Here is a 24,655-nt window from a genome sequence, read left to right on the forward strand (position 1 = left end):
GGCGTTACGGCACTCAAATTTATCAGTCGAACAAGCTTACATTAATATATCTTATATATAATATTAGGTAAAAACCAGCAAAAGTTATAGAATAGGAAAACCACTCACCCTTGACGAAAACTGTGATGAAGTCCTCTTGACTGAATTTGCCGCTGTTCTCTGTAAAAGAAAATGTGGATTAGTATACCATTGCATAATTTTTTATGAAAATATATATTTTATTTTTAATAAGTAGAATAGAGCACACTCTTTAAAATATCAAGTACTTACTGTCAAATAGATCTCCCAATTCGGTGACCAACTGTACAACGATTTTATCGGTGCCTGAAACAGAAATAAATTAACATTATTGAATAGTTACTTAAAATTAATATAATTTAAATTAAAGCCGCTGAGTTTGAGCCTTTTACAATTTTGACGCTCACACTTAGCCAATGTTCAACAAAACGGGCTTCAAAATTCAAAATTCAAAATTCAAAAATCATTTATTCATGTAGGACATTTTAGCCGCTTATGAACGTCAAATTTTTACATTATAATTTTATTTATTTCCCTACCGTCAAATTACCGTCTATTTCCCTACCTTCAAAAAAATATATTTTATATTAATTAAAATTTTTAATCAATAAATTAAAGTTTAAATTTGTTTAAAAATTTCTAGATTTGTCACATACAAGTGCAACTACATGAAGTGAATAACGAATGAAGAAGAAAAAAACTAACCTGATAGAGAGCTGACACCTTTTCCATTCGTGTACTTTCCGACGACATCGTCCACTTGGGAATGAACTTGTGCAAGGTTGTAGAACTTGATGACGGCTTCAGCGCTGGCGTAGCCACCGGTGTAACTAGACAAGCCCCATTGCTGTCCGTAATTCTTCTGGCAAAGTGCTGCAGAGCCTGGGACAGAAGAATAAAAATAAAAGAACTGCAAGGGAAGAAAACGATGGCAATAAAATTATAGGGTACGGATGGAGGCGTAAAATCCTATTATATTGTCAAGATTGGCGATGTATGAGTATTTAATGTATATGTGTGTATAATGTAAAATCCAACAAGGGTTTGCAAGACATGGAACAGAAAAAAAAAATTAAACTGTAAGGAAATCCCGACAAAACTTTGCGTTAAATATTAAATTACTAGAGGGTTATGGTAACATAACTGTATTTTAGTTTAAAGGCCTGGATGGCAGTAATATTATAATATACTGACGGAGGCATAACATCATAGCCTTAAGAATTAAAATCTAACTGTATATCTATATAAAGTACATTAAGATCTTATAAATATTTTGTAATATAATATAGGCAAAGACAATTTAAATACCTTAACTTTAGGTGCATATAAAATATTTACCTGTCTTTCCACCAAGTGATCCGCCGACACAGATGACAATCCTAGCAATGGCGAGGACGACTGTGGACAACAAAAAAGTACATGTAAATAAATTGTCAATATTATTACTTATTAAATTTAATTACTTATTAAATTTAATTAATGATTAATAATTTATTTTCATTACTAATTTTACCATAAATTTCAAAAGGAAAATTATTTTCCAATTATTGTGTCAAGAAACGAAAAGAAAATATGGATTGAAAATAATAAAAATATGTACTTACTATTTCCAAAGATTGTTCCAACTGAAATAAAAATAAAATATAAATTAGTATTACATAGTTATAATGATTGAAAAGACTTAGAATTAGCGACTAAATGATTTTTTAGAGACAAATCGGAGAACTGTAAATTAAAACAATTATAAAAATCGAAGTGGGAAAAGATATGATGCAACATTTGTGGTAGCAAAACAGAGTAAATATATATCATAGCTTTTCTGGAATTAAATTAAATATTTATTATTAGTCTGGAATGGGATTTAATTGCTTTTTATTTTTTTTCTCCTTTTTCTTAAGAGAACTATTTTTCTTAATATTAATAGAAAAACATCAGGAAAATTGTTTCTCTAATAACATAACTACATTTTCAAAATTCTACCAAATAAAACTCATGGCTATTAACAAAAGTAAGTTGGTATTTTCGGAAAAAAAAAGAAATATACTCACGGCCAGGAATTAGAGTGTTAATGATGCTCCTTGCCGCACGAGACACTAGAAAAGAAAAAGAAAAATTAAAACAAACGTTACAGTCAATGCAAGTAAGAAACTTAATTAAAACGTAAATAACACACATGAGAAAGAACAAGACGCCGGACGTTGTTGACTCTTTCTTTTTTATACATGAAGTAGCGAAAGCGTTACACTTAATTTTTTTATTGTTAGGGAGATAAACAAACAACGTAATTATGAATTTAAACTGATGTAAACAAAATATAACTTACCGCCAATGACGACGTTGATTGCGTCATCGAAGGTGCCGGGGAATTCTGAAAAGTAAAGTAAATATTAAATGTTTCGCTCGTCATACTCGTGAACGGGTGTTGCTTTGTGAGAGCTAATCTGCTTTGAATATTAGGACACTTATTATATATGTAGGTGGATTGAATATTATTACTACTATTACTACTACTATTTAGAAGTGTGTATTCACAGAAATTCCTCTTATAATTATCAACTTTTCTTTGCTTTTTTTATAAATACATATTACATTATGGAGAAGATGCCGGGGGGCGCAACCAGTATAAAAGCACTTACTCAGTTGTGAGATGCTAGTCAAAATGGCGCTCGCGTCACCGGCGACATTGGTCACTCCCTTAGCCAAGAAACCTGGAAATAAATAATAAGAAGTTATTGCTTATTAATTATAAAGTACTTATAAACAAGTCTATTTCAATAAACATAATTTGAATTTTAATAGATTGTGATAAATAACGAGATCTGAGTTACTCTGTATACAGAGTGAAATCCTTTTAACGAAATGTTATTAACAGACAGACAAACTGAACATATTTTCCAATACCTATGTTAGGGTATAAAAGTGACAAAATTCTTTTGTCACTTTTGGGCCTTATTAATTCCACAGCTGGATGTGCTGCTTTATGAAGAACTGCTCGTAATATTTTATCGCTTTCCTTCTTGCTTATGGTTTTTTTATGTACCGATACTATTATCTAGTTAAATGGTTATTTATTAACTAGTAATTAAATTTATTTTATTTAATAAATAATTTAACGATTATAAACTTAAAGTAATAATAAATTATTTATAAGTATTTGCAAATAGAATATGTCTTTATCTTGTTCAAGTAATTATCACTATTCTGTGAATTAGTCATGGTATTTAGTACACCATATTAGTTTGTATGTCATAGACGTAAAAAGTTAAAAATATATTCAAATTTTAAATTGTCACTTACCAAAAGGTCGAAGTACGTTCTTGGAACTATTGTTTGAACTGCTTGAACCATTTGAACTGTTGTTTGAGCTGTCGCTATTGGATCCATTGTTGGAATTGCCATTTGAGCTTGAATTATCGGAGTTGCTGGAATTGTTACTGGAACCATTGTTGGAACTATCATTTGAACTCGAATTGTTCGAGTTACTTGAATTACCACTGGAATCATTGTTGGAACTGCCGTTTGAACTCGAATTGTTTGAGTTACTTGAATTGTCACTAGAACTATTGTTGGAACTACCATTTGAACTTGAATTGTCTGAGTTATTAGAATTGCTGTTTGAATTGTCGTTGGAGTTGTTACTAGAGCTTGAATTGTTTGAATTATTTGAACTGTTGTCAGAGCTGTCGTTGGAGTTGTCGCTCGAGTTGTCTGAGCTGCTGGAATTGTTACCAGACTGGCCATTGGAACTATTGCTGCTGTTTGAATCCGATTTCAAGGCACCATTGAAGTCGAAATGTCCGTATCCAGAAATTCTCTTCTTTATCTCCGATCCCAAAGAAACCAGATCTGGAAGTAGGAAAAAAGTTTTATTGTCATTTTCTATGACAAGAATTATTTAGATATAGAGTTGGCTACAACAAAATTACGAGAGTCTAAATATAATTAAGGGTGTCAAATATTAGTGAGTGTATAATAAATTCTATACTTTTTTAATGGCGTGTAAGCTGACGGCTCATCTAATGGAAAGTATGTCATGTAAGTATGTCAAAGTATGACATCTGTTCATGTCTATAGAGATGGTAACCATCTCAGCCATGTAGATTCACAATGATTATGATAGTACTTATGTTCGGCAGTTCAGGCTGTTTGATATATTAGTTACATATTTTTTATATAATATAAATATTATAAAGGTATGATAAGATGTCATAAACTTACCAGAATATCCTTGAGCCTTGAAACTGCTTTCAGCGTAGGCGATTACGGCTAAAAAAGAAAATAGAACATTTTTAATTATGTTTATTTAAATCAACTTGTTTACAAGTCTTTTTAAAATTGTCAATTTTTCATGTTTCTACTGCTATGTTATAATTATTATAAATTGTTAAATTTACTAAGGCAAAATGTTTCACTTATTTTTAAATGATTTGTTATTTTTCTGTATCGATCTTTATAGTACATTATGAGAATTGCAACCATAATTATTGCTGTAATGATTAACTTAATAATAAAAGAAAAATAATAAAACTACTTACAATCCACAAGATCTTCACCAACTGTAAAAAGGAAATTACGATTAGTAAATTAAGTCACAAATTATTTTTATTTATTTATTTTTCATTGCTATTTATTGATCTGACTGATATTGATTTAATGATTGATGTGTAGATCACACTATAAAATTTATGGTGTTAAGTTCACCTTATATACTGTATAAGTTATATTGAAGTACAATATATAAATGAACAACATGCCAAACTTGTTAATTAAATATTCCATAACAAGTACTTATAAGAGACTTTATACAAAGTCTTGAAACATTACATGCAGAAATTCTTGTGTTTTGCCAAGGTGGGCTTGTATAAATATTTAGATTAAATATTAAGATTTAGTCAATATAGTTATATATATAATATAAGAATAGTATAATACTTACGTCCGCTAGCGTAACTGTTACCAACAACACCGATGACGGTCGAAACTAAAAATAATAGAAAAAAAAAATAGTTACAATTAACAGGATAAGGAAAGAGATCATCATCGACATGGATTTTTTTATACAACTTAAAATGGCAAACAAGCTGACGGCCCACCTGGTGGAAAGTGGTAACCGTCGCCTATAGACATGAGCAGTACCATGTATTTATTTTGATTTAATTTAATTTAATTTTAAATTTCCATCTAGACTTGCGGAATAGGCAAACATGGAACTCGTATTGAGTTCTAAAAGTCTTTCTCCTTAGCTATATCTCTTGTTTCATCTACCACAACCCGTCTAATGCATGCACGTTAATGTGTTGAAAGTTATCAAACAAACAAACTATAATAACGTGATATCAGTAATTAAAAAAAAAATTGACCGTGTGGTCCCGTCATAGAATAGGCCACCCCATCCTTTCTCGTGGATGTCGTAAGAGTCGACTAAGGGAGGGCGAGGAATGGGCAGCAGCGTCCCTCTTGAAATATTTTACAGCCTGACTACGATTGCCAATCCGTCTGTCAAGCGTAGCAAGGCCACCCACTGGCAAATCCTCCCAAGGAGAAGGCTCAGCATTGGACAATTAAAGGCTGATATGATGATAATGATGATGAAAAAATTAAAGAAGGGGAAGACCACTCACCCTTGACGAAAGCTGTAACGATATCCTCATGGCTCCATTTACCGTTGTTATCTGAAAAAGAAGGTGTAGATTAAAATATAATTACATTAATTTATATAATATTTATAAACTATATATTTTTTTTCATTACAAATTCTTTATTCTTAAATAAATTAAGAAATAACACTTATTAAAATGCCAAATACTTACTGTCGATCAAATCTCCCAATTCGATTACCAACTGCACAACGATTTTATCGGTACCTGAAACAGAAATAAATTAATTATTAATTAAATTAATTATAGAATGGAAATTAATATATTAAATGCAATTTAATTAAAGAGGCTGAGTCTCAGCCGTTTTCAACTTTGTCACTATTTATAACTCAGCCGCTATATGGTAAAAAGGTCGGCAAATATAATTTATATTGATAATTATTGTTTTAAATTTGTTAAATCTGTATACAAGTGTCACGATTATGCAAAAGAGATTTTTTCTTTTACTTATTTTAGTTTATTAACACTTACCTGAAAGAGAGCTGACACCTTTTCCATTCGTGTACTTTCCGACGATATCGTCCACTTGGGAATGAACTTGTACAAGGTTGTAGAACTTGATGACGACTTCAGCATTGGCATAGCCACCGGTGTAACTAGACAGGCCCCATTGCTGTCCATAATTGCTCTGGCAAAGCGCTGGGGTACCTGGAAGAGAAAAATAAAATAAAAAAAACTGCCATAGAATTTTTAGAAAACTCCATTATTGAATTACTATAAGGAGAATGTATAATAATGTATAATAATTGTCAGCTTGAACACTTCTATATCATTCATGTTTCTGCTGATCAACAGCTGTGCTTAATTGGGTGTACTTCAATTTGAAGGGTGAGACGTCCAATAAAATTACCGGTTATACCGGCATTATATCAAACTTCTGGGGGGGAGGGTTTGTTAGTAATGTGGACTATCAGTTCCGTTGCTAGCATTATACTCTGTCAGGTTGACTTCCACATGGTTCCCCTTGGAAACCATTGCGCTGAATTCCATGTGTATTCATCGCAATGGGTTAACTGATCTGCCTTTTTATTTTCACCTATCATCCATAAAGAATATATAAGGATTATCAATATCTTGTAAAATCCTACGAAAAACAGTAATTTGGATATTTGCATATAAAATATTTACCTTTTTTGTCACCAAGTGACCCGCCGACGCAGATGACAATCCTAGCAATAGCGATGATAACTGTAAAAAAATACAAAATAAATAAGTAAATATATCGTGTGCGTAATTATTTACTACATTTATTTAATGGTTTACTATAATTATTAATTTTGGAATAAATACCAACGGTAAAATTATTTTTCAATTATTACGACAACGTAAAAAACGCATAAAAGTGGTTTATCTTGAAATTACGCATACAAAAATGAGTACCTAAATAAATTTTGTAAAAATAATGAAAATGTATACTTACTGTTTTGAAAAAGCGATCCAACTGAAATAAAAAAAATAAAAATTAGTATTTCATACTTAGATTAGGACTAAAATGATATGAAATAAACGATTTGATTTTTATTTTCGATGAGAAAAAGAACGAGCTCTTTTGAAAAAAAAATATCAAAATCTAAGGGTCAAATAAATCTAAAATCAATCATTAATATAGAATCAAAGATATTGTGTAACTTTCATGGAAAAAACATAACTAATGCTTATCGTAGCTATTAAAATAGGTTAAATAATTACGTTAGTATCAGGATTAATGTTTTTTCAATAAATTTTTGTCTCTTTCTTTTTACACACAATATTTTTCTGAGTAAAAGAAAGAATTCTCTTGATATTATTAGAAAATACACTTTTTTTTTATAAATTTTTAAAAGAGTTCAAATCTTTCTAATAATAACAATACTGGTCAAAGTTCCACCAAATACCTATACACTATTACCATAAGTTTTTTTTTTTAAATAAAAGCTAATATACTCACGGCCAGGAATTAGAGTGTTAATGATGCCTCTTGCCGCACGAGCCACTGGAAAAAAAATATATAATTGTAACAAACGCTACAGTCAAGTCAAGTAACAAGCTGATCTTTCGTTAGATACAGTTTCGTTACCACACACATGTGAAAGAACAAGATGTCGAACTCTGCTGTCTCGTTCTATAGTATGTGTACCGTAGCAAAAACGTATTGACAGATTCATTTTCCATTTGTGTAGGAAGTTAACTTTTAACACAATTTTTTGGGGACTAAAATAAAACAGAAAAAAACATTGCTCACGACTGCAATCCCTAATGGAGTAATTAGTGGCAATTGTCGATTGTTGCCGTTATGCAGAACGTAATACTTATTTATCGAGCATATTGAGAACCCCGAGAGTTTAGTCGGTTATCGATGTTTTTCGTCACCGGAGAGTTATTAGAATTTTAATTTGACGCTCAAATTATTTTTCTTTTTAATTTAATTAATCCTTCTTTATTTAGAACTGGGTCAGTTAAAAATTAAAAAAAAATACTTATATTAATGAACAAACGAAATATAACTCACCACCAATGATAACGTTGATGGCGTCATCGAAGTTGCCGGGGTATTCTGAAAAAAAAAAGTAAATATTGAATGGTCCACCCGTCATACTTGTGAACGAGATCTGCTTTGTGGGAATTGATCTGGCCGCTACGATTGATCTATTATGTTCATCATTATTATACCAGCTGTTAACTGTCCATTGCTGGACATAGGAATCCCCTTTAAGTGTTTGGCCCATAGTTATTACGTATGGCAGCCGGGTTGGCAATCATTTTGGCGATGTTTTAAGAGGGCCGCTGCTGACCACTATTGACTATTAAATTCCGTTAATCCCATCTTATGACTTTTACTATTTATTGTTAATTAGTTTTAATTATTTCTTTAATATCTTAATTTCAATGATTCTATCCTATTTGGTAACACAAATTTACAGAAATTCGTAATATATAATATTTAAATTTTATTGGCGTTTTTATATAAACACGTAAGAGATTCCGCGAGATGCAATTAGTGTAAAAATACTTACTCAGATGGGAGATTTTAGTCAAAATGGCTCCCGCGTCACCGGCGATATTGGTCACTCCCTTAGCCAAGTAACCTGAAAATCAATAAATTAAAACATTATTAATCATTTATAAATTATCAGTAATCACGACATCAGAATCTTTTTTTATACAGAATGAAATCAAAGTCGTTAATAACCCTTTAAGGAAGTTTATTAGACAAAATATATCTTTTTCCCATAGTAACATGGGTCCAAAAGTAACAAAAAAAAAATTAATTTGACAGCTGGACGCGCCGTATTAGTACGGGCAGTCCAGCTGTCTCAACTCGAAATATTTTGACATTTTTCTACTTATGTTCCTTTGGGTAATTTTGATACAATTCTATACATATATTTTTTTATGTATCGAAATAATTTTTATTTAGCTAGTTAATAAATTTATTGGAATAATTATAAAATATAATTAATAAATTATTATTAATACTTATATATTTACAAAAAGAAATGATTTTAAGATTAAGACCCTAAGTACATAATACCTATATTTTAAATTGTCACTTACCGAAAGGTTGAAGTACGTTGTCACCCTGAAAATATAAATCTATATTAATAAAAATGAATTGTTTATCGCAAAGTTCGAGAAGATCTGGACTAATTTCTTACTCCGACGTTCTTATTAACGTTCGAGGACAAAAATTAGTATATTGTCCATTAAAAATGTAAATACACTATTTATCTTTCTTTTTATTTTATCATATTTTTATTATAATGTCTTTTTATCATACAAATTATTCATTTCAATTAAATATTGGATCCGAAGGTGCTATTCTCAAAACTTATTTCTTAAGTCAATATTTTAATTTATTAATTTTGCGATATTACTGTTTTATTGACCATTATAAAATAAATATAATTTATTCCTTAAATCTTAAACGTTTGCCGGGTCAGTTAGGTTTTGATGAAATTTAAATTATAGGCGGTTCAAACATCTAAAGTAATATAAACTATAAAAAAAAATCTCGATTATTTAGGTATACACATGGTTTAGTCTATCTTCCATTGAGGTAGGCAGAAAGTAAAATAGTTAATGATTTCTACTCACATAGACTAACTAAAGTGATCCATATTGATAATTTCTTGTAAAATATATTGTCTCTATTGTATTTTTTGTTTTCATCTATTTATATTATAAATAAAGGTTATCATACTTTTATATCAAGCTGCAAGAAACAGCTTCAAGGGTAAAATCGAAATATTTCTCTTTAATAGAATTTACTATCAGTGGAGGTGTTTATTTTTCCCAAAAAATATGGGTCAAAAAATGACAATATAATTTCGAGTCACTATACTAATAAAGCGCGTTCAGCTATCAAATTCAAACTCATTATATGTAATTGTTATGTCATTTTTTGCCCCTTTTTTTAAATTGACATAAGCAATTTATTAAAAACCTTGTTATCGAATTTAATGTCTTGTTTATAATTTGGAGATAATAGGTAAGATATTTTTATGTGACACAAAAAATATTCATAAAATAATAGTTTATTTTTTCATACAATTAGAATTAGGACATGACCAGAGGGAGACTTTGTACAAAAGTCATTTGCTTGGATACCTCTATCCTATTCATGTTTCAACCGTGAAGCAGTTGTATCTGCGTGGCAGTATTTCAGTTTGAAGGGTGGAATATGGTAGTGAATTTACAGGGTACAGAGGCATAACACCTGAGTCCTCAGGAATGGCAACGCATGGGAGGTATCATGGGCGAAACAGTATACTCTGTGATGACTATAGGTGAGGTACGTTCATGTCTGTAAACAAAAATTACCACTTTCCATCAGGTAAGTCGTCAGCATGTTTGCCATTCTAAGTTGCATAAAAAAATGGTCCCTTGCAGGCGTTCATCGGCTATAGTAACCAATTACCACCAGGTGGGACGTATGCTCGTTTGCCATCTTAGTGGTTTAAAAATACACTTGAAATTTTTTTAATCGTCAATAGACGATGGTAATTTTTACCATCAGGCGAGTGAAACTAGTTTGCCTGTTATGTTCTAAGAAAAATCATTTACATGGTTATTTCTCTTCTCTTCTTTCCTCTTAAGTTCTACAGAACTTACCGCATGGTATTTATAATCGTCATTAAGGAAGCCACCTCCTCCGATCTTCAAGCCAGACTGGGAACCTTTCCTGGCGCTTCCGTCGTGTCGGCTCCATCCGGACCACCATGGTTTTCCTGTTTTGGTGTGTACCCCTAATCCTAACCCCGGCAATGGAGTGGGGGATGAGGTAACTACTACCACCTGTACAAATAAGAATCATCAGCATCTTACTGACCTTGAGAAGGCGATAAGACGGGGGTGGGGGGGGGGGGGAGAAGGGATTGTTAGTAATAGGGATTAGTAGCCCCATTGCTAGCTATATTATGTAGGGTATGGTATGCTAGGGTATATTACCCTGTTAGGTCAACCTCCTCGTGGTTCCCCCTGAAAACCATCGTGATCGATTTTTTGTTAGATTCGCCATGGTGGGGTAACCTGCTTCATCCTCACCTATCATCTCTTACTGGTTCCATCCCTCCATTATCATCCATTAAAGAAAATTGAATTATTTTTTGTGGAAAGGGATTGTTAGTAATTAGGGCAGTCTAGCAATCTTATTGCTAGCAATATACACCTAATCAGGTAAACGTTCACGCAGATCTTTGAAAAACACCATGGTTAATTCCTGGTAAATTGGTCACAAGGGGCGAACGTATCTTGGCTTCATACTAATTTATCATACACAGACACTGCTAGCTTCGAATCGACAACTTTCGAAGTTTCGGAAGTCATTTAAAAATTTTGTTAAATCGTAACATATATGAGGGTAGATTACATAAATAGAGCATCGAGTTTCAAAAACTGGTCAACTTTTTCTTAGTTAATTTTTTTTTTTAAATTAGCTGACTCGTTTGTTTATCAGTGTGCTATATACTTACGAACACAATGTATCCTGACGTATCTATATTTAATTTATTTAATAAATAAAATGAGTTCTTACGCATTTGCAAAAGATGCGAAAATTATAAAACAAAATATATATAGAAGTTATAAAGGAATCACTCATAACTATTTATCATGCAAAATTGTATGAAAGGGTTGAGCCGTTTTTCTCGAAGCATTTGTATGTAGACACTCTATCTATATAATCTAAGTATGGGCTATAACATATAACACTATATGCTAACAGCTAAAAAAGAACTGGTTGCAGATAGAAAAATAAAAAAAAAAAAAAAAGAATAAATGAATTAATATGGGCATATGATTTGAGATTTAAATTATTGTTTTTTTTTTTCGTTACTAAATGGGTTTGTGGTTCTTTCCCTAATTATATTTATAATTAAAGGTTGTGTTTTATAAAAAAAAGACTTCAATTGTGGTTAAAAAAAAATATTTTGTTTTAAAAATTAAACTACTGAAGACTTTAATAAAAATTCTATGAGAATAATCTGTAAATTAAAAAAATAAAATAAAAGGATGTTTCAGATAAAAAAAAAAAGATTTTTTTAAATCTATTTAAAAGTCACGGAGTTATGAGATAAGAAATTTAAAAAAAAAAACAAAGCAGAACTGAAAAACTCCTACTTTTTAAAATCAACTGAAAAACAATAATAAAAGTCGATTTAGAAATAGCAAAAAAAAAAAAAATTAAGTACTTATTAGAAACTATTTATTCCCATATAATCCTGGCATAGATTAGGCCACTCCTTCCTTTCCCGTATGTGTCGTAAGAGGTGACTAAGGGAAGACAAGGGATGGGCAGCAGCGTTTTTAAAACATCTCCAAAAGCCTAACTGCGGTGGCTAATCCGCCTGCTAAGAATGGTAACTACTAGCAAAACCCCCCTAGAGGGAGGCTTATGATCATAAGCCTCCCGTGGACAGGTAAAAGCTGATATAACCCTTCTTTGCATAATGGTGGAAATTTCCATCATAACATTGACTGCCCAAAAATTATATAAAAAACCAAGTTCACTTTAAGTTGATCGTGTCTGGATACGTTTTTAATGTCCAATGCAGAAAAAAAAACGTAGCTGTCAAATTTATATTTTTTAAACATTTTTCCTTTAATTTTGAACATGAATTATATCACTAGGTTATATTTCATCAATAAAAAAAAATCATGCAAAGAAGGGATGATAAAGATGATTCTTTATTGGTTTACGATCAAATGTATCGTTGTATTAAAAATCTCTGTTTCGTAGTCGATTCGCAATTAATATCTCGAACGTAAACTCACCAGTGCGGCCAACACGATCAGTTTCAGGGACATTTTTTGGGATCACTAACTGTACGTAATTTTTTTCTGGCCATATTTATATGAAATTTAATGTTTACTTCGCATATGTGTGTACAGATGTTTTCCTATTTAATTAACGAAAAACATAATGTTTGCATTGTGTGTCAATTAGCTGAGACCCTGGTGTTGTGTAGCGTTAGAATTCCGGCCTTTTTATATAACACTAGTTCTGTACTGTGGCTTCGCTCGTGTTCGTACACTTCCGTATCTACGTAGCCTATACATTTTTTATGCAACTTAGAATGGTGGGGGGGAAAGGGATTGTTAGTGATGGAGACTGAGAATCCCATTGCTAGCAATATACCCAATCAGGTCGACCTCCTCGCGGTTCCCTCTGGAAACTATCGTGGTTAATTCCTCATGAATTCATCATGATGGGCTAACTGGCCTGTTTTCATTCTCATCTATCACCCTTCACTGGTGCTCCGCCCGTGTATCTCGTTAGCCCAGGCGGGGTTACCATTCCATTTTCACCCATAAAAAAAAAACTTAGAATGGTGAACGACCAGATGCGTCATCATCATGGTTGATGATGATGTGGAAATCAGCAGTTAAGTGTCCACTGCTAAATATAGGTTCTACTTTTTGGCGGGTATTGTCAGTAGTTGCCACGCTTGGTAGCTGGCAAAAAATTTACTTATAAATAATAATACATTGTAATATCCATGGTACGCCTTACGTATTGCTTTTTTAAAATAACACGTTGTGGTCGTCAGCTTCACTGCCATTTTAAATTTCACACAAAAATATTTTCATATTTTGTATTTTTTTTTGATAGGTGAAAATGGATTGGTAACCCCGCCTGCGCTAACGGGATACGCTGGCGGAGCACCAGTGAAGGGTGATAAATGAGAATGAAAATAGGCCAGTTAGCGCATTATGATGAATTAATCAGGAATTAACCATGATAGTTTCCAGGGGGAACCGCGAGTAGGTCGACCTGGTTGGGTATATTGCTAGCAATGGGATTCTCAGTCTCCATTACTAACAATCTCTTTCCCCCATATCGTGTATTATCGAGGCCACATTATCTTATCATCGTCAATGTCATATTAGCCGTTAACTGTCCACTGCTAAACATAGGCCTCCCCCTATTGGGGGGTTTTGCTAATAGTTACTACGGTAGGAAGGCAGGTTTGGTGATATTTTTAAAGGAACGCTGCTGCCTATTCATTGACTATTAAATTTTCTTAGTCGTCTCTTACGACTTTTTTTTATTTTTTTTTATACGACTTAGAAAGGCATACAAGCTGTTGGCCCATCTGATGGAAAGTGGTAACCGTCGCCTATACACATGAGCAGTACCATGGACATAACAGAGTATATGTTTCGTCCATGATACCCCCCATGCGTTGCCATTCTCGAGGACTCAGATGTTATTTCTCTGTACCCAGTAAATTCACGCCATATCCCACCCTTCAAACCGAAACACAGCCATGCAAACACAACTGCTTCACGGTTGAAACACGAATGGGACAGAGGCGTACATATTAGTCGTGTAGCGAGTATAAGATAATAAAATAAAATCACAAACTACAACGAAATTGTTTATTTATATAATGGTTTTTATCAGTCCACGTCTTAATTTATAATTATTTATCCTCTTGAGAACGGTGGTCGAGAGTTGGTTCTTACGTAGTAAATTCCAGAAGATCTGTAAATGAAATATTTTTATATTATTAATTGTATTGGACATATATGTAGTTGCATTTCAGTTAAAAAGGTAGAAATGAAATATAAATGATATTTGTTTCAAATAAATTTGTTTACAAGCTCTTTTGAATCGTTATTTTTCAGGATTCTGCTGCTGGGTGTGGAATGTTGTTATAGGAGAGAACAATCCATAAGAAACTCAGCAGTTACTCTTTTTAAATCTCAGTTAACATTAGATATGTATTTAAGTATGTATTTGCTCAACACTGGGACGTTAGATGCTTCTTTTAAATAATAGGTTTTCGCTAGTATTTCATTAAGCTTCTTGATTACGCTTTTCGCAAACAGAATGTGAAAATTGAATTTTGCTCGATTTTCGCTTCAAGCAGGGTATAATAGAGCGATTTAGGAACTAAAGTTACTGTTATGAACAAATTCGCCCTTTTGTTACCTGATTGCAAATGGCGACGTTTGATGCATTTGGCGATAAGTAAGCGATTATGTGCAAAGACTCCGCAATTTTCATACAGCGGTGGATGCGGTAGACAAATTAGTAATCATAAAGTTTTGTGGAGGTGCCATGTGAAGAAGGTGTTTTTGTGAACAGCCTAAGTCTACACATAGTCAAGTGAGAAGATCTTACCCAGTCTTAGGTTCAATTCCACCCAAATTTAAGTTTCCACTCGCAAGGCAGAGCCCTCCACCCATAGCGGCGGTGGTGGTGGCACAGCGACGACCAGTGAATCCACCAGAGACCAAAGACTCAGCGAAGTAGAAGTATGACCTGAAAATGGATTTAAACTTCTATACTGTAGCCTAAGATGCGGCATTAATCGATGAGTGAAGCCGTTTTTCAAGTTCCACTGTTAACTGACCTAATTTCAAGGTGTAGGATCTTGAAATGGCATTCAATCTGACAGTCTACCAGATGGAAAGTAACAATGATTACTGATAGACATGAACAACACCATAGTGATCACAAAATACACTATGAATTCATAGTATTCTTCTTGCTTTACTTGAGAGTTATGGTGGTATACTTCTGTACCCTGTAAATCCACTGCCATATTCCACCCTTCATATTGACTGCCAATTGCTTCATGGCAGAAATACGAGTGGGAAAGACGTACACCTTCAGGCTACTTTTGTACAAAGCTTCTCTCTGGTAACATAGGCAATGGCAAGAATCAGTATCTATACTTTGTACTTTTCTCCATATTCAAGTCACGCCAGTTGCTCCATCGTGATGAACTTACCAGAAATTAACTACGATGATTTTTGTAACTTCATGGAGATTGATCTAATATTGATAGCAACAGAGTCGCTGGTTTCTATTCCTAGAAATCCCCTCCTTTAACCAATAATAGATTGCTACCTGGGTAATAAAAGTATCTTACCTGGCATGATCGCAACCAGGTGTAATACAGCCGGGCATGTTAACACCACTGTTGGGATAGAAGTCGACATCACCCAAGGTTCCTACATAGCCCTGGACACCTGCGTTGGTGTGGATCACTTCGGTGTATTGACTGTCTTCTGGTCTCAATTTGTTGCTGTTGAGAACCCATCCGTATGAGGCAGGGTCCAGTGCTGAAGAAAATATATTAATAAGAAATAGAAGTTATATGGTCTAGTTATAGGAAACCTAATATTGTTATTGGCTGTTTTTTATAAAACATGAAGTGGCAGTCACAGCCTCCCTGATAGAAAGAGGTAATTGTAGCCTTTAAACAAGAACAGCACCATGGATATCATGGAATAAAAGTACACTGTTATGCCTATGATATCCCGCATATTAGTCCTCAGGAATGGCAGCACATGACGTTTGCTCTAACTATGCCATTCCTAAGGACTATCATGTCTCCGTACCCTTTAATTTCACTGTCATATCCCACTATTCAAACAGAACACAGCCATGCAAGCATGCCATGCTTTGCGTCAAAATATGATAGGACAGCATATATATGCAGATGACTGTTATAAAGTTACCCTCTGAAGATTTTGACGATTAGTTTTTAAAAGAGTATCTAACATTTTGTCATTATACTTACCAGTTATGTACGCGATTTCGCCATCAACGTTCCTGGCAATAATACCAGCTTGGTGACCACCAAGGCCAAGTCCTACAATGTGGTATCTATCAGCAGTGACGCCAGTGACTGAGTTCAACCAGTTGACGAAACGGGCCACGCTCTCGCCTGAAAGTTTATGAAGTAATTAAATATGTTTACAAGTACAATTCCTAATGGATGTTTTTTAAATGGATGGCAATAGAATGGTAACCCCACCTGCGCCAACGGTATATGCTGGCGGGGCATCAGTGAAGGGTGATAGACGAGAATGAAAAGGCAGGTCAGTTAGTCCACCGTGATAAATACACCAGGAATTCAGCATGGTGGTTTCCAGGGGGAATTACGTAGAGGCAGACCTAACAGGATATATTGCTAATAATGGGACTGGTAGTTTGCATTACTAACAATCCCTTCCCTACCTCCTAATGGGTGTAATCAGAGGCATTTGTCAACTGTAGCCTTTGTGGTGAGCGTAACAGCCATAGTCATAATCGCTTTTAAAGATTGGGAATGCGAGCTAGCGGCACTATTGCTAGTAATGTAGGATCTGTTTGACCTTCATGTCGTTACTCCATGTAATACTCGATTTGCCCACATTTTGACAAGTAAATTAGAACCCAACGAGCTTTCTATTGTCCTATTGTGATCTGGATTAATTTAATTTGTTATCGGAAGAATTAATCATGAAGAAATACAAATAAGATTTTTGTGTCTAACTTACGGCCTGTGTGTATAAGTGGGGGTAGTTTTGAAAATTCATAAAATATTTTCAAACATACACCAAAATTTTTTGGAGTTGAAAGAAAAATTAATTTCCAGTCATTACATAATTTACATGGAACCAATACATTTACCAATGAACTTTATTGATTGTAAAAAATAAATTTTTTGGCATTGGCAGCAACGAAACACATACACTTAAAAATAATACAGATTAAGAACTTCTTTTTTTGGAAGTTCTTAAGAAACATAAGTTAAAAGAACCAAATAACTTGCCTGATGTAACAGTGTTGCCAACAGCTGAAATATAAACGCCCGTATCAGCGCCAGCGCTCCAGTCTACCACAATGATGTTAACATCCTCTACGGCCAGAAAAGCTGTAAGAGAATAATTGTTTTTTTTTTTATTAAAACTATCTTTAATCGACTATATCAATGAATTTGTAAAAACACAATGCAATTACTTTTTTTCAACGTTTCGTGCTCATTATGGTCATTTATTTGATACCCATATTAATAGGGTTAACAAAATGTACACTATCCGCCATCTTGTGGCTACGTGGCGGCCATTTTGATAATATTATAAAAGTACTTTTTTTATGGGTGATAATGGTATGGTAACTCCACTCGCGCTATCGGTATACACCGGCGGGGCACCAGTAAAGGATGGTAGGTGAGGATAATGCAGGTCAGTTAGCCCATCGTGATGAATTCAACAAGAATTGTTCACGATGGTTTTCAGGAGGAACCACATGGAGTTCGACCTAATAGGGCATATTGCTGGTAATGGGGCTGTCAAACTCCATTATTAACAATCCCTTCCCCCCCCCTCCAATAAGAGTACTTTTACCAATGATTACGTCCACGTAGCAAGGATACAAATATTAAATGGGATACTTATCCCAATTAATATTATAATAAATGGGATAATAAGTGGCCTATATCCTTCACCATCCTATGTAGTACGTAGATATTAAATTTTATAGTAATCGGTTCAGTTGTTAAGAGTTAACAAACAAACAAACTCACTATCACATTTATAATATTATTAAGGATTGATTACGATTATTGTATATAATTTACATACATTAATATTGTCACCGGAACGAAAGGTGTGTGGAAAATTTCGGCACGAAGAACAATGCGGCTGCACGCATCGTGTTAATGTGAGACACGCAAAATTTATTTTCATTAATTATTTTTCATTAACCATGGTGGTAAACAAGCATACGTTCCGTGATGGTCAACGAGGGTTTTTTTTAATGGATGATAATGGCACGGGACCCCCGCCCATAGCAACTATGCCCGTGCTAACAGTATACACTGGCGGGGCACCAGTGAGGGATGATAGGTGAGAATGAAAGCAGGTCAGCTAGACCGTCATGACGAAATGGTTTCCAGGGGAACCGGGTGGAGGTTGACCTGACAGGGCTAGCTAGCAATGGGACTATTAGTCTCCATTACTAACAATCCCTTTCCCCTCTGGTAAACAGGGTTATCGTAGCCTATAGACGCCTGGAGTACCAGGGATGTCACGCGAGTATTGCCGAATGTTCTTACTTCTTACTTACCAGAGGGAGACTTTGTACAAAAGTTGTTTGCTTGGACACTTTTGCCCCATTCGTGTTTCTACCGTGAAACAGTTGTGTTTGCATGGCTGTGTTTCGATTTGAAAGGTGGGATATGTATGAATTTACAGGGTACAGAGGAATAACACCTGAATCTTCAAGAATGGCAACGCATGGGGGTATCATGGGCGAAACAGTATACTCTGTTATGTCCATGGTACTGCTCATGTTTATAGACGACGGTTACCACTTTCCATCAGGTGGGCCGTTAGCTTGTTTGCCATTCTAAGTTGTATAAAAAAATCGACCCTGAATCATAATTACCTTTAATTTACTTAAATAGGGTACAATTAGAGTTATAAGGGCATAATCCATGTTCCTTTGATGATAATCTTCAGTTCCACTAATAAATCAAATGTGAACTAATAAATGGTTTTACAGGTACAGAGGCATAAAACCTGAGGACTCAGGTGTTATTCCTCTGTACCCTGTAATTGCACTGCCATATCCCACCCTTCAAACCGAAACACAGCCATGCAGACACAACTGCTTCATAGCAGTAACACGAGTGGGATAGAGGGTTTTTATACAAACTCACCCTCTGGTACCTAACGGTGATTTTACCTAAACAAACTATCATAGAATGCAAGCTAAAAACAAGCTTGTAAGAAAGAAAGAAATAATTTTATTCAAGTAAACTTAGATTTAAGCATTTTTTTATAGTTTTTTTTATTACCGCTCATTTCAGCCGAGAAGAACAGGCCAGAAACTCAGCTGTTGCTTTTTTCAAAGAGCTGAACTATATAAATAATGAATTTGTGTGAATACAAACAACAAAGCAGTATCAGGTCATACAATTTAAAATATATAAATCAGTTGCAGTGATCAGACCGGACCAGTCTCTACAGGCAGCACCCGTTCACGAGTATGACGCAGGAGCCAGCCATCATTGAAATGACATCAGAAATTACCTGGCACTAGAACAGCGTTGAAGTCAGCAGTGGCCGTGTCCAACCAACCGTGGAGAAGGATGACAGTTCTACGTGAGCGGTCGTAATTGGTCAGGGAAAGGAGACCCTCGTTACCGACCAGCAGTGGTTGGCTTACGGTCGGGTTTTCTCTGAAATAATGATAACACTATGTAAATACTAAATTATATATATATATATATATATATATATATATATATATATATATATATATATCATCGTGTCTCCGATCAAAGTGTTTATAATTACTCCTCTCCATCCAAAGGTTGCCTGCAAGAGATCGCCCATTGTTTTCTCACTGTGATTATTTCTTGTAATTGTTTGTATCTATAATAAGTTTACTATTGTAATATTTTGGAGGAAACAATAAAGAGTATCTATCTATCTATCTGAAGTTAGCAAAGGCGAACTTATCTCTAAAAGAGATTTCTTCCAGTCAACCTAACACAGTGGCATAGCATGGCGGTAGTGAGTGGACATTATGTCATTATGTCCCCGTACTTTATAAATTCTCGCCGTGTGGTCCCGGCATAGAATAGTGTCGTAACAAACTACTAAGGGAGGGCGAGAGTTGACCAGCAGTGTCCCTCTTAAAACAATTCCAAAGCCTAACTGCAGTTGCCAAACCGCTGGCCAAGTCTAACAACTCCTGGAAAAATCCCCCAAGAAGGGGCGGGGGGGGGGGGAAAGAGATTGTTAGTAATGGGGTCTGATTTCCCTATAACTAGCAATGCACCCTATCAGGTCGACCTCCACGCGGTTCCCCCTGGAAACTATCGTGATTAATTCAAGTGGAATTCGTCACGATTGGCTAACTGACCTGCTTTTTCATCGTCACCTATCATTCGTCACTGGTGCCCCGCCAGCGTATACCGATAGCGCAGGCGGGGCTACCATTCCATTATTACACATTAAAAAAAACCCCCAAGAAGGAGGCTTATATTCGGCAGTGGACAATCAAAGGCTGATATGATGAAGGTGATAAAAGAATAAAGAATTTTCACTAAGGGTTTATCATTAGTGTGATAAGAAGATTGATTAATGTTACAATTTGATAACAAATTAATTACAATTAAAAGATTAATACATTTTAATAGATACCTTGTTATAAATTATAGGATAATAGATTATTGGTATGATGGGGGCATATAGATATGTCTTTGAAACTAGCCGATCAACGTGGCTTCTCTCGTCGTCGTGTCGTGATGTCGAATAGCTTATAAGCTAATTCAAGAGCTGAGCTATCAAATTCAAAAGAAATATTTAAAATCCGACTGGTAGTTTCAGAGATCGTTCAAACGAACAAACTTTATTATATTAATACATTATTTCCTTCATGAAAAGATTGAAATCTCACCTTTTCATGAAGTAAGTATATATATATATATATATATATATATATATATATATATATATATATATATATATATATATATATATATATATATATATGTTATCGAAGTTCAGAAACGAGAATGTATTGCTACCACGAATCCCTGTAATTACTACAAATGTGCTAATTGTATTCAAACGCATTTAATTCCCAATTATATTAGCATTCGCAATGACGAGATTAGTCTTTGTTTATATATATATTTATAAGGTTTATGTGCATATATACCTAGTTCAGCCATAAGTTCTGTTACAAATGAAAATGCATTTTTTTTTGTGAAATAATGTAATATTACTAAAATATTTATACCTACCTACATATTTATTAAGGTCTTAAAAGTCAAAAAATAAAAGAAATATTTTATTCGAAATGACCACCTTTGGCTTTTATATATAGGATTGCTAATTTCCATTGCTAACAATCTCTGGTTAATTCATGGCGAATTCGTTACGTAGGCCAACTGGTACGACTTCGTGCTCACATATCATCAAATCAAATGAAATCATATTTATTCGCTTGCTACATGGTACAATAAGAAGTTACATATACAAGTAGGCACACAACATGCAGCACCCCGCGGAGGTATGCAAATGTTTAACTGTATTTAGTTTCTACATTATATTACAATTATAAAATCCAAAGGTTTTTCAAAATAATGTATTCTTTATTTCAAATTATCATATAAAATTATGGTTTATATTTTAGGTAATTTTTAACACATTACATCTTTTATTACATTTTTTGTCATTTAAATATTCAATAACTGTGTAATAGCACTTTTCCAAAAGAAAATGAAATAAGTTTGATTTAAATGTCTCTATCGGAAGATCCTTTATTTCTGAAGGTAACTTGTTGTATACCCGTATTGCCATTGGATCCCTCACTGGTGTCCCTGTTAGAGTAATCCGATAGTGCAGGCGAGGTTACCGTACCAATACCATACCATAGCGGGGGGAAAGGAATTGTTAGTAATGGGACTAGAGGCCTCATTGCTAACAATATACGTTATCAGGTCGACTTGCACGCAATTCTCCCTGGAAACCAACTTGCGTGTTTTTTATGAATTCATCACTATGGGCCGACTGACCTACTTTCATTGTCATCTATCATCCCTGACTGGTGCCCCGCCAGTGTATTTAGCTTGCATTAGCGCAGGCGGGTTTACCATTCCATTATCATCGATTAATACAAGAGCATGCCATACTATAATATTAGTAAATATTGTATTTGAGTTCACACATACCTGGTGAAGAGATGGTAGACGTTTTGCCTGTCAGGGTTGTATCTGGCTACTCCAGCGAGGTCGCTTGCCTTCATCCACATATCCTCCAAGTGTGGGGTCCCATCCGGTCCACGGATGTACTGGTATCGGTTCTCATCGTACTTCAGGATAACCGGGTCAGCCGGTAGTGCTGCAGACAGAAATGACAAGAAGATTGAGGTGGCTGGTCACTAGTTAAAATTAAACAAGAAATATGGCGTTGGAATCGAAACTTGTGTATGATAATTTTCCCGTACGCGGTCGCCACTCAAGAATCTTTATCCCCCATCGGTTATCGGTTCTTCGAGCTATGTGACCAGCCCATTGCCACTTCAGCTTACTTATCATTCGGGCTATGTCGGTTATTTTGCGGAAACGAGGACCGTTTCGGATTCTATCACGCAAAGAGATTCAGAACATAGCCCTCTCCATAGCCCGCTGAGTATTTAGAAGCTTTTTCGCCGAGTCGGTCCCGGCGTAGAATGGGCCACCCCCTTCCTTTCTCGTGTGTGTCGTAAGAGGCGACTAAGGAGACTTATGGTCGAGGGATGAGCAGCAACGTCCCTCTTAAAATATCTCAAAAGACCTAACTGCGGTTGCCAACCCGGCTGCCAAGCGTGGCAACTACTGGCAAACCCTTCCCCAATGGTAGACACTCTCTTTTGTCTATTTATTATAAAAGAATAGAATAGAATGGGCCATCCCTTCCTTTCCTTTGGATGTCGTAAAAACCGTTTAAGAGCTTAATGCAAAACTAAATGAACGAGGTGTAGCCAGCAGCGTCTCTTTTAAAACATCACCAAAGCCTAACTGTATTTGCCAACCCGCCCACCAAGCGTGGTATCTATCCTCTTAAAACCCCCCTTTATGGGGATTTATCTTCAGCAGTGGATAATAATAATTATAATAGAAATATAACAAACCTGAAGCACAAGCAACCACGAATAGAAGCAGAAGTCCGAGCGTGGCCATGTTTGTCAGTGAATTTAATGGAATGGCAAGCTGTCAATTGTTTTATGTACCTTACTATCTAATTAAGACGAATCATTTTGAACGTCACTAATGAGGTGATAGCATTGTTTTTTTTTTATTCTTTTTAGATAAACATCAAAATTTATAATGTTTTATCATTGTTTTTTCTTTCGAACCATCTAATCCTAAGATAGAAGTAATTGCGTTCGATGGGTGACTAGATAATTGGTCATGTCTATTTATCACCTTCAATCTTTCACTGATTGGGTTTAATAATCACTTATAAGTACTTATAAATTAAATCGAATGGTCGTATACAGCTTACTGCGTCACAAAATATCGAAAACGGCAAATTATTTGCGAGGGAATATTTTTGTTATATATTTTTTTTTTGTATATTTTATCTATTTTTAAATAGCTGTATCTTGGGGCTTTACTTATGTGAATCAGTACATAAAATATTCTATGTGCTCAGTTAGGATGTAACCTATTTGTGTATGAAATGTCAACCATATTTAGTTTAGCACTTTTTGTGTGAAAGAGTTACTTACGTATGTATTTCTAATGTTAAAAGGATTAATAATAAATATAGATAGATACGAGATCTATCTATATTTATTTCTTTATTTTAGCTCTTATTTTGTAGGGTGACCTCCTGGTCACACTACAAAATATGCACTTTGAAATTTGTATCTTCTACAAATATATTAAAACAAATTGAAGAAACCGTCAAATTTCAAGGACAGTCCATAATTTCTTCTTTCACGATCTCAAGATTGTCTGGAAGAGTCACTTCTATTTATATATTTATACCCATTTTTTCTCTTTGCAACTAGTTTTTTTTTTTTAGTTTAAATATGAATATAAAATAATCATTACAAAAAAAAAAAAAACTAGAAAGTAGTCTAGTAGGAACTAGATGGAGCGACGACCTCAAATACATTGCAGGAAGTCAGTGGATGCAAGTGGCTCAAGACTGTTCCATTTGCCAGTCTATGGGGAAGGCCTACATGGAGGAGTGGGCAGTTAATGGCTGAAATT

At 34.4% G+C, this 24,655-nt stretch overlaps 2 protein-coding genes across 2 annotated transcripts in view; both read right to left on the bottom strand.

Annotated features, from left to right (window-relative positions):
• LOC113519512 (sericin 1-like) overlaps nucleotides 1–12,995 on the bottom strand; it is a 31,519-nt gene extending 18,524 nt beyond the window's left edge. The window contains exons 1-23 of the mRNA XM_052892458.1: nucleotides 12,927–12,995; nucleotides 10,767–10,949; nucleotides 9,210–9,234; nucleotides 8,669–8,740; nucleotides 8,164–8,208; nucleotides 7,603–7,647; nucleotides 7,096–7,116; nucleotides 6,804–6,863; nucleotides 6,147–6,323; nucleotides 5,829–5,882; nucleotides 5,640–5,690; nucleotides 4,955–4,999; nucleotides 4,554–4,574; nucleotides 4,237–4,284; nucleotides 3,316–3,864; nucleotides 2,655–2,726; nucleotides 2,342–2,386; nucleotides 2,067–2,111; nucleotides 1,623–1,643; nucleotides 1,357–1,416; nucleotides 724–900; nucleotides 271–324; nucleotides 109–159 (exon numbers count right to left, since the gene is read on the bottom strand). Of these exons, the coding sequence (XP_052748418.1) occupies nucleotides 109–159; nucleotides 271–324; nucleotides 724–900; nucleotides 1,357–1,416; nucleotides 1,623–1,643; nucleotides 2,067–2,111; nucleotides 2,342–2,386; nucleotides 2,655–2,726; nucleotides 3,316–3,864; nucleotides 4,237–4,284; nucleotides 4,554–4,574; nucleotides 4,955–4,999; nucleotides 5,640–5,690; nucleotides 5,829–5,882; nucleotides 6,147–6,323; nucleotides 6,804–6,863; nucleotides 7,096–7,116; nucleotides 7,603–7,647; nucleotides 8,164–8,208; nucleotides 8,669–8,740; nucleotides 9,210–9,234; nucleotides 10,767–10,949; nucleotides 12,927–12,959 (1,954 nt within the window). The 5' untranslated portion in view covers nucleotides 12,960–12,995. The remainder of the gene's footprint in view (nucleotides 1–108; nucleotides 160–270; nucleotides 325–723; nucleotides 901–1,356; nucleotides 1,417–1,622; nucleotides 1,644–2,066; nucleotides 2,112–2,341; nucleotides 2,387–2,654; nucleotides 2,727–3,315; nucleotides 3,865–4,236; nucleotides 4,285–4,553; nucleotides 4,575–4,954; nucleotides 5,000–5,639; nucleotides 5,691–5,828; nucleotides 5,883–6,146; nucleotides 6,324–6,803; nucleotides 6,864–7,095; nucleotides 7,117–7,602; nucleotides 7,648–8,163; nucleotides 8,209–8,668; nucleotides 8,741–9,209; nucleotides 9,235–10,766; nucleotides 10,950–12,926) is intronic.
• A 1,525-nt stretch (nucleotides 12,996–14,520) lies between these two features.
• LOC113519513 (lipase member H-like) lies at nucleotides 14,521–23,720 on the bottom strand. The gene is made up of 8 exons (XM_031911956.2): nucleotides 23,566–23,720; nucleotides 22,625–22,793; nucleotides 19,971–20,119; nucleotides 17,708–17,809; nucleotides 16,691–16,837; nucleotides 16,037–16,229; nucleotides 15,283–15,423; nucleotides 14,521–14,640 (listed from the first exon to the last, which is right to left on the bottom strand). The coding sequence occupies exons 1-8, from the start codon at nucleotides 23,612–23,614 to the stop codon at nucleotides 14,583–14,585; spliced, it is 1,008 nt and encodes a 335-aa protein (XP_031767816.1). The 5' UTR covers nucleotides 23,615–23,720; the 3' UTR covers nucleotides 14,521–14,582.
• Between the last annotated feature and the right edge of the window lie 935 nt (nucleotides 23,721–24,655).

This window comes from Galleria mellonella, unplaced genomic scaffold, assembly GCF_026898425.1.
Source record: "Galleria mellonella isolate WM207_F2 unplaced genomic scaffold, CSIRO_AGI_GalMel_v1 utg158, whole genome shotgun sequence".
In the NCBI taxonomy this organism is placed as follows: Eukaryota; Metazoa; Arthropoda; class Insecta; order Lepidoptera; family Pyralidae; genus Galleria; species Galleria mellonella.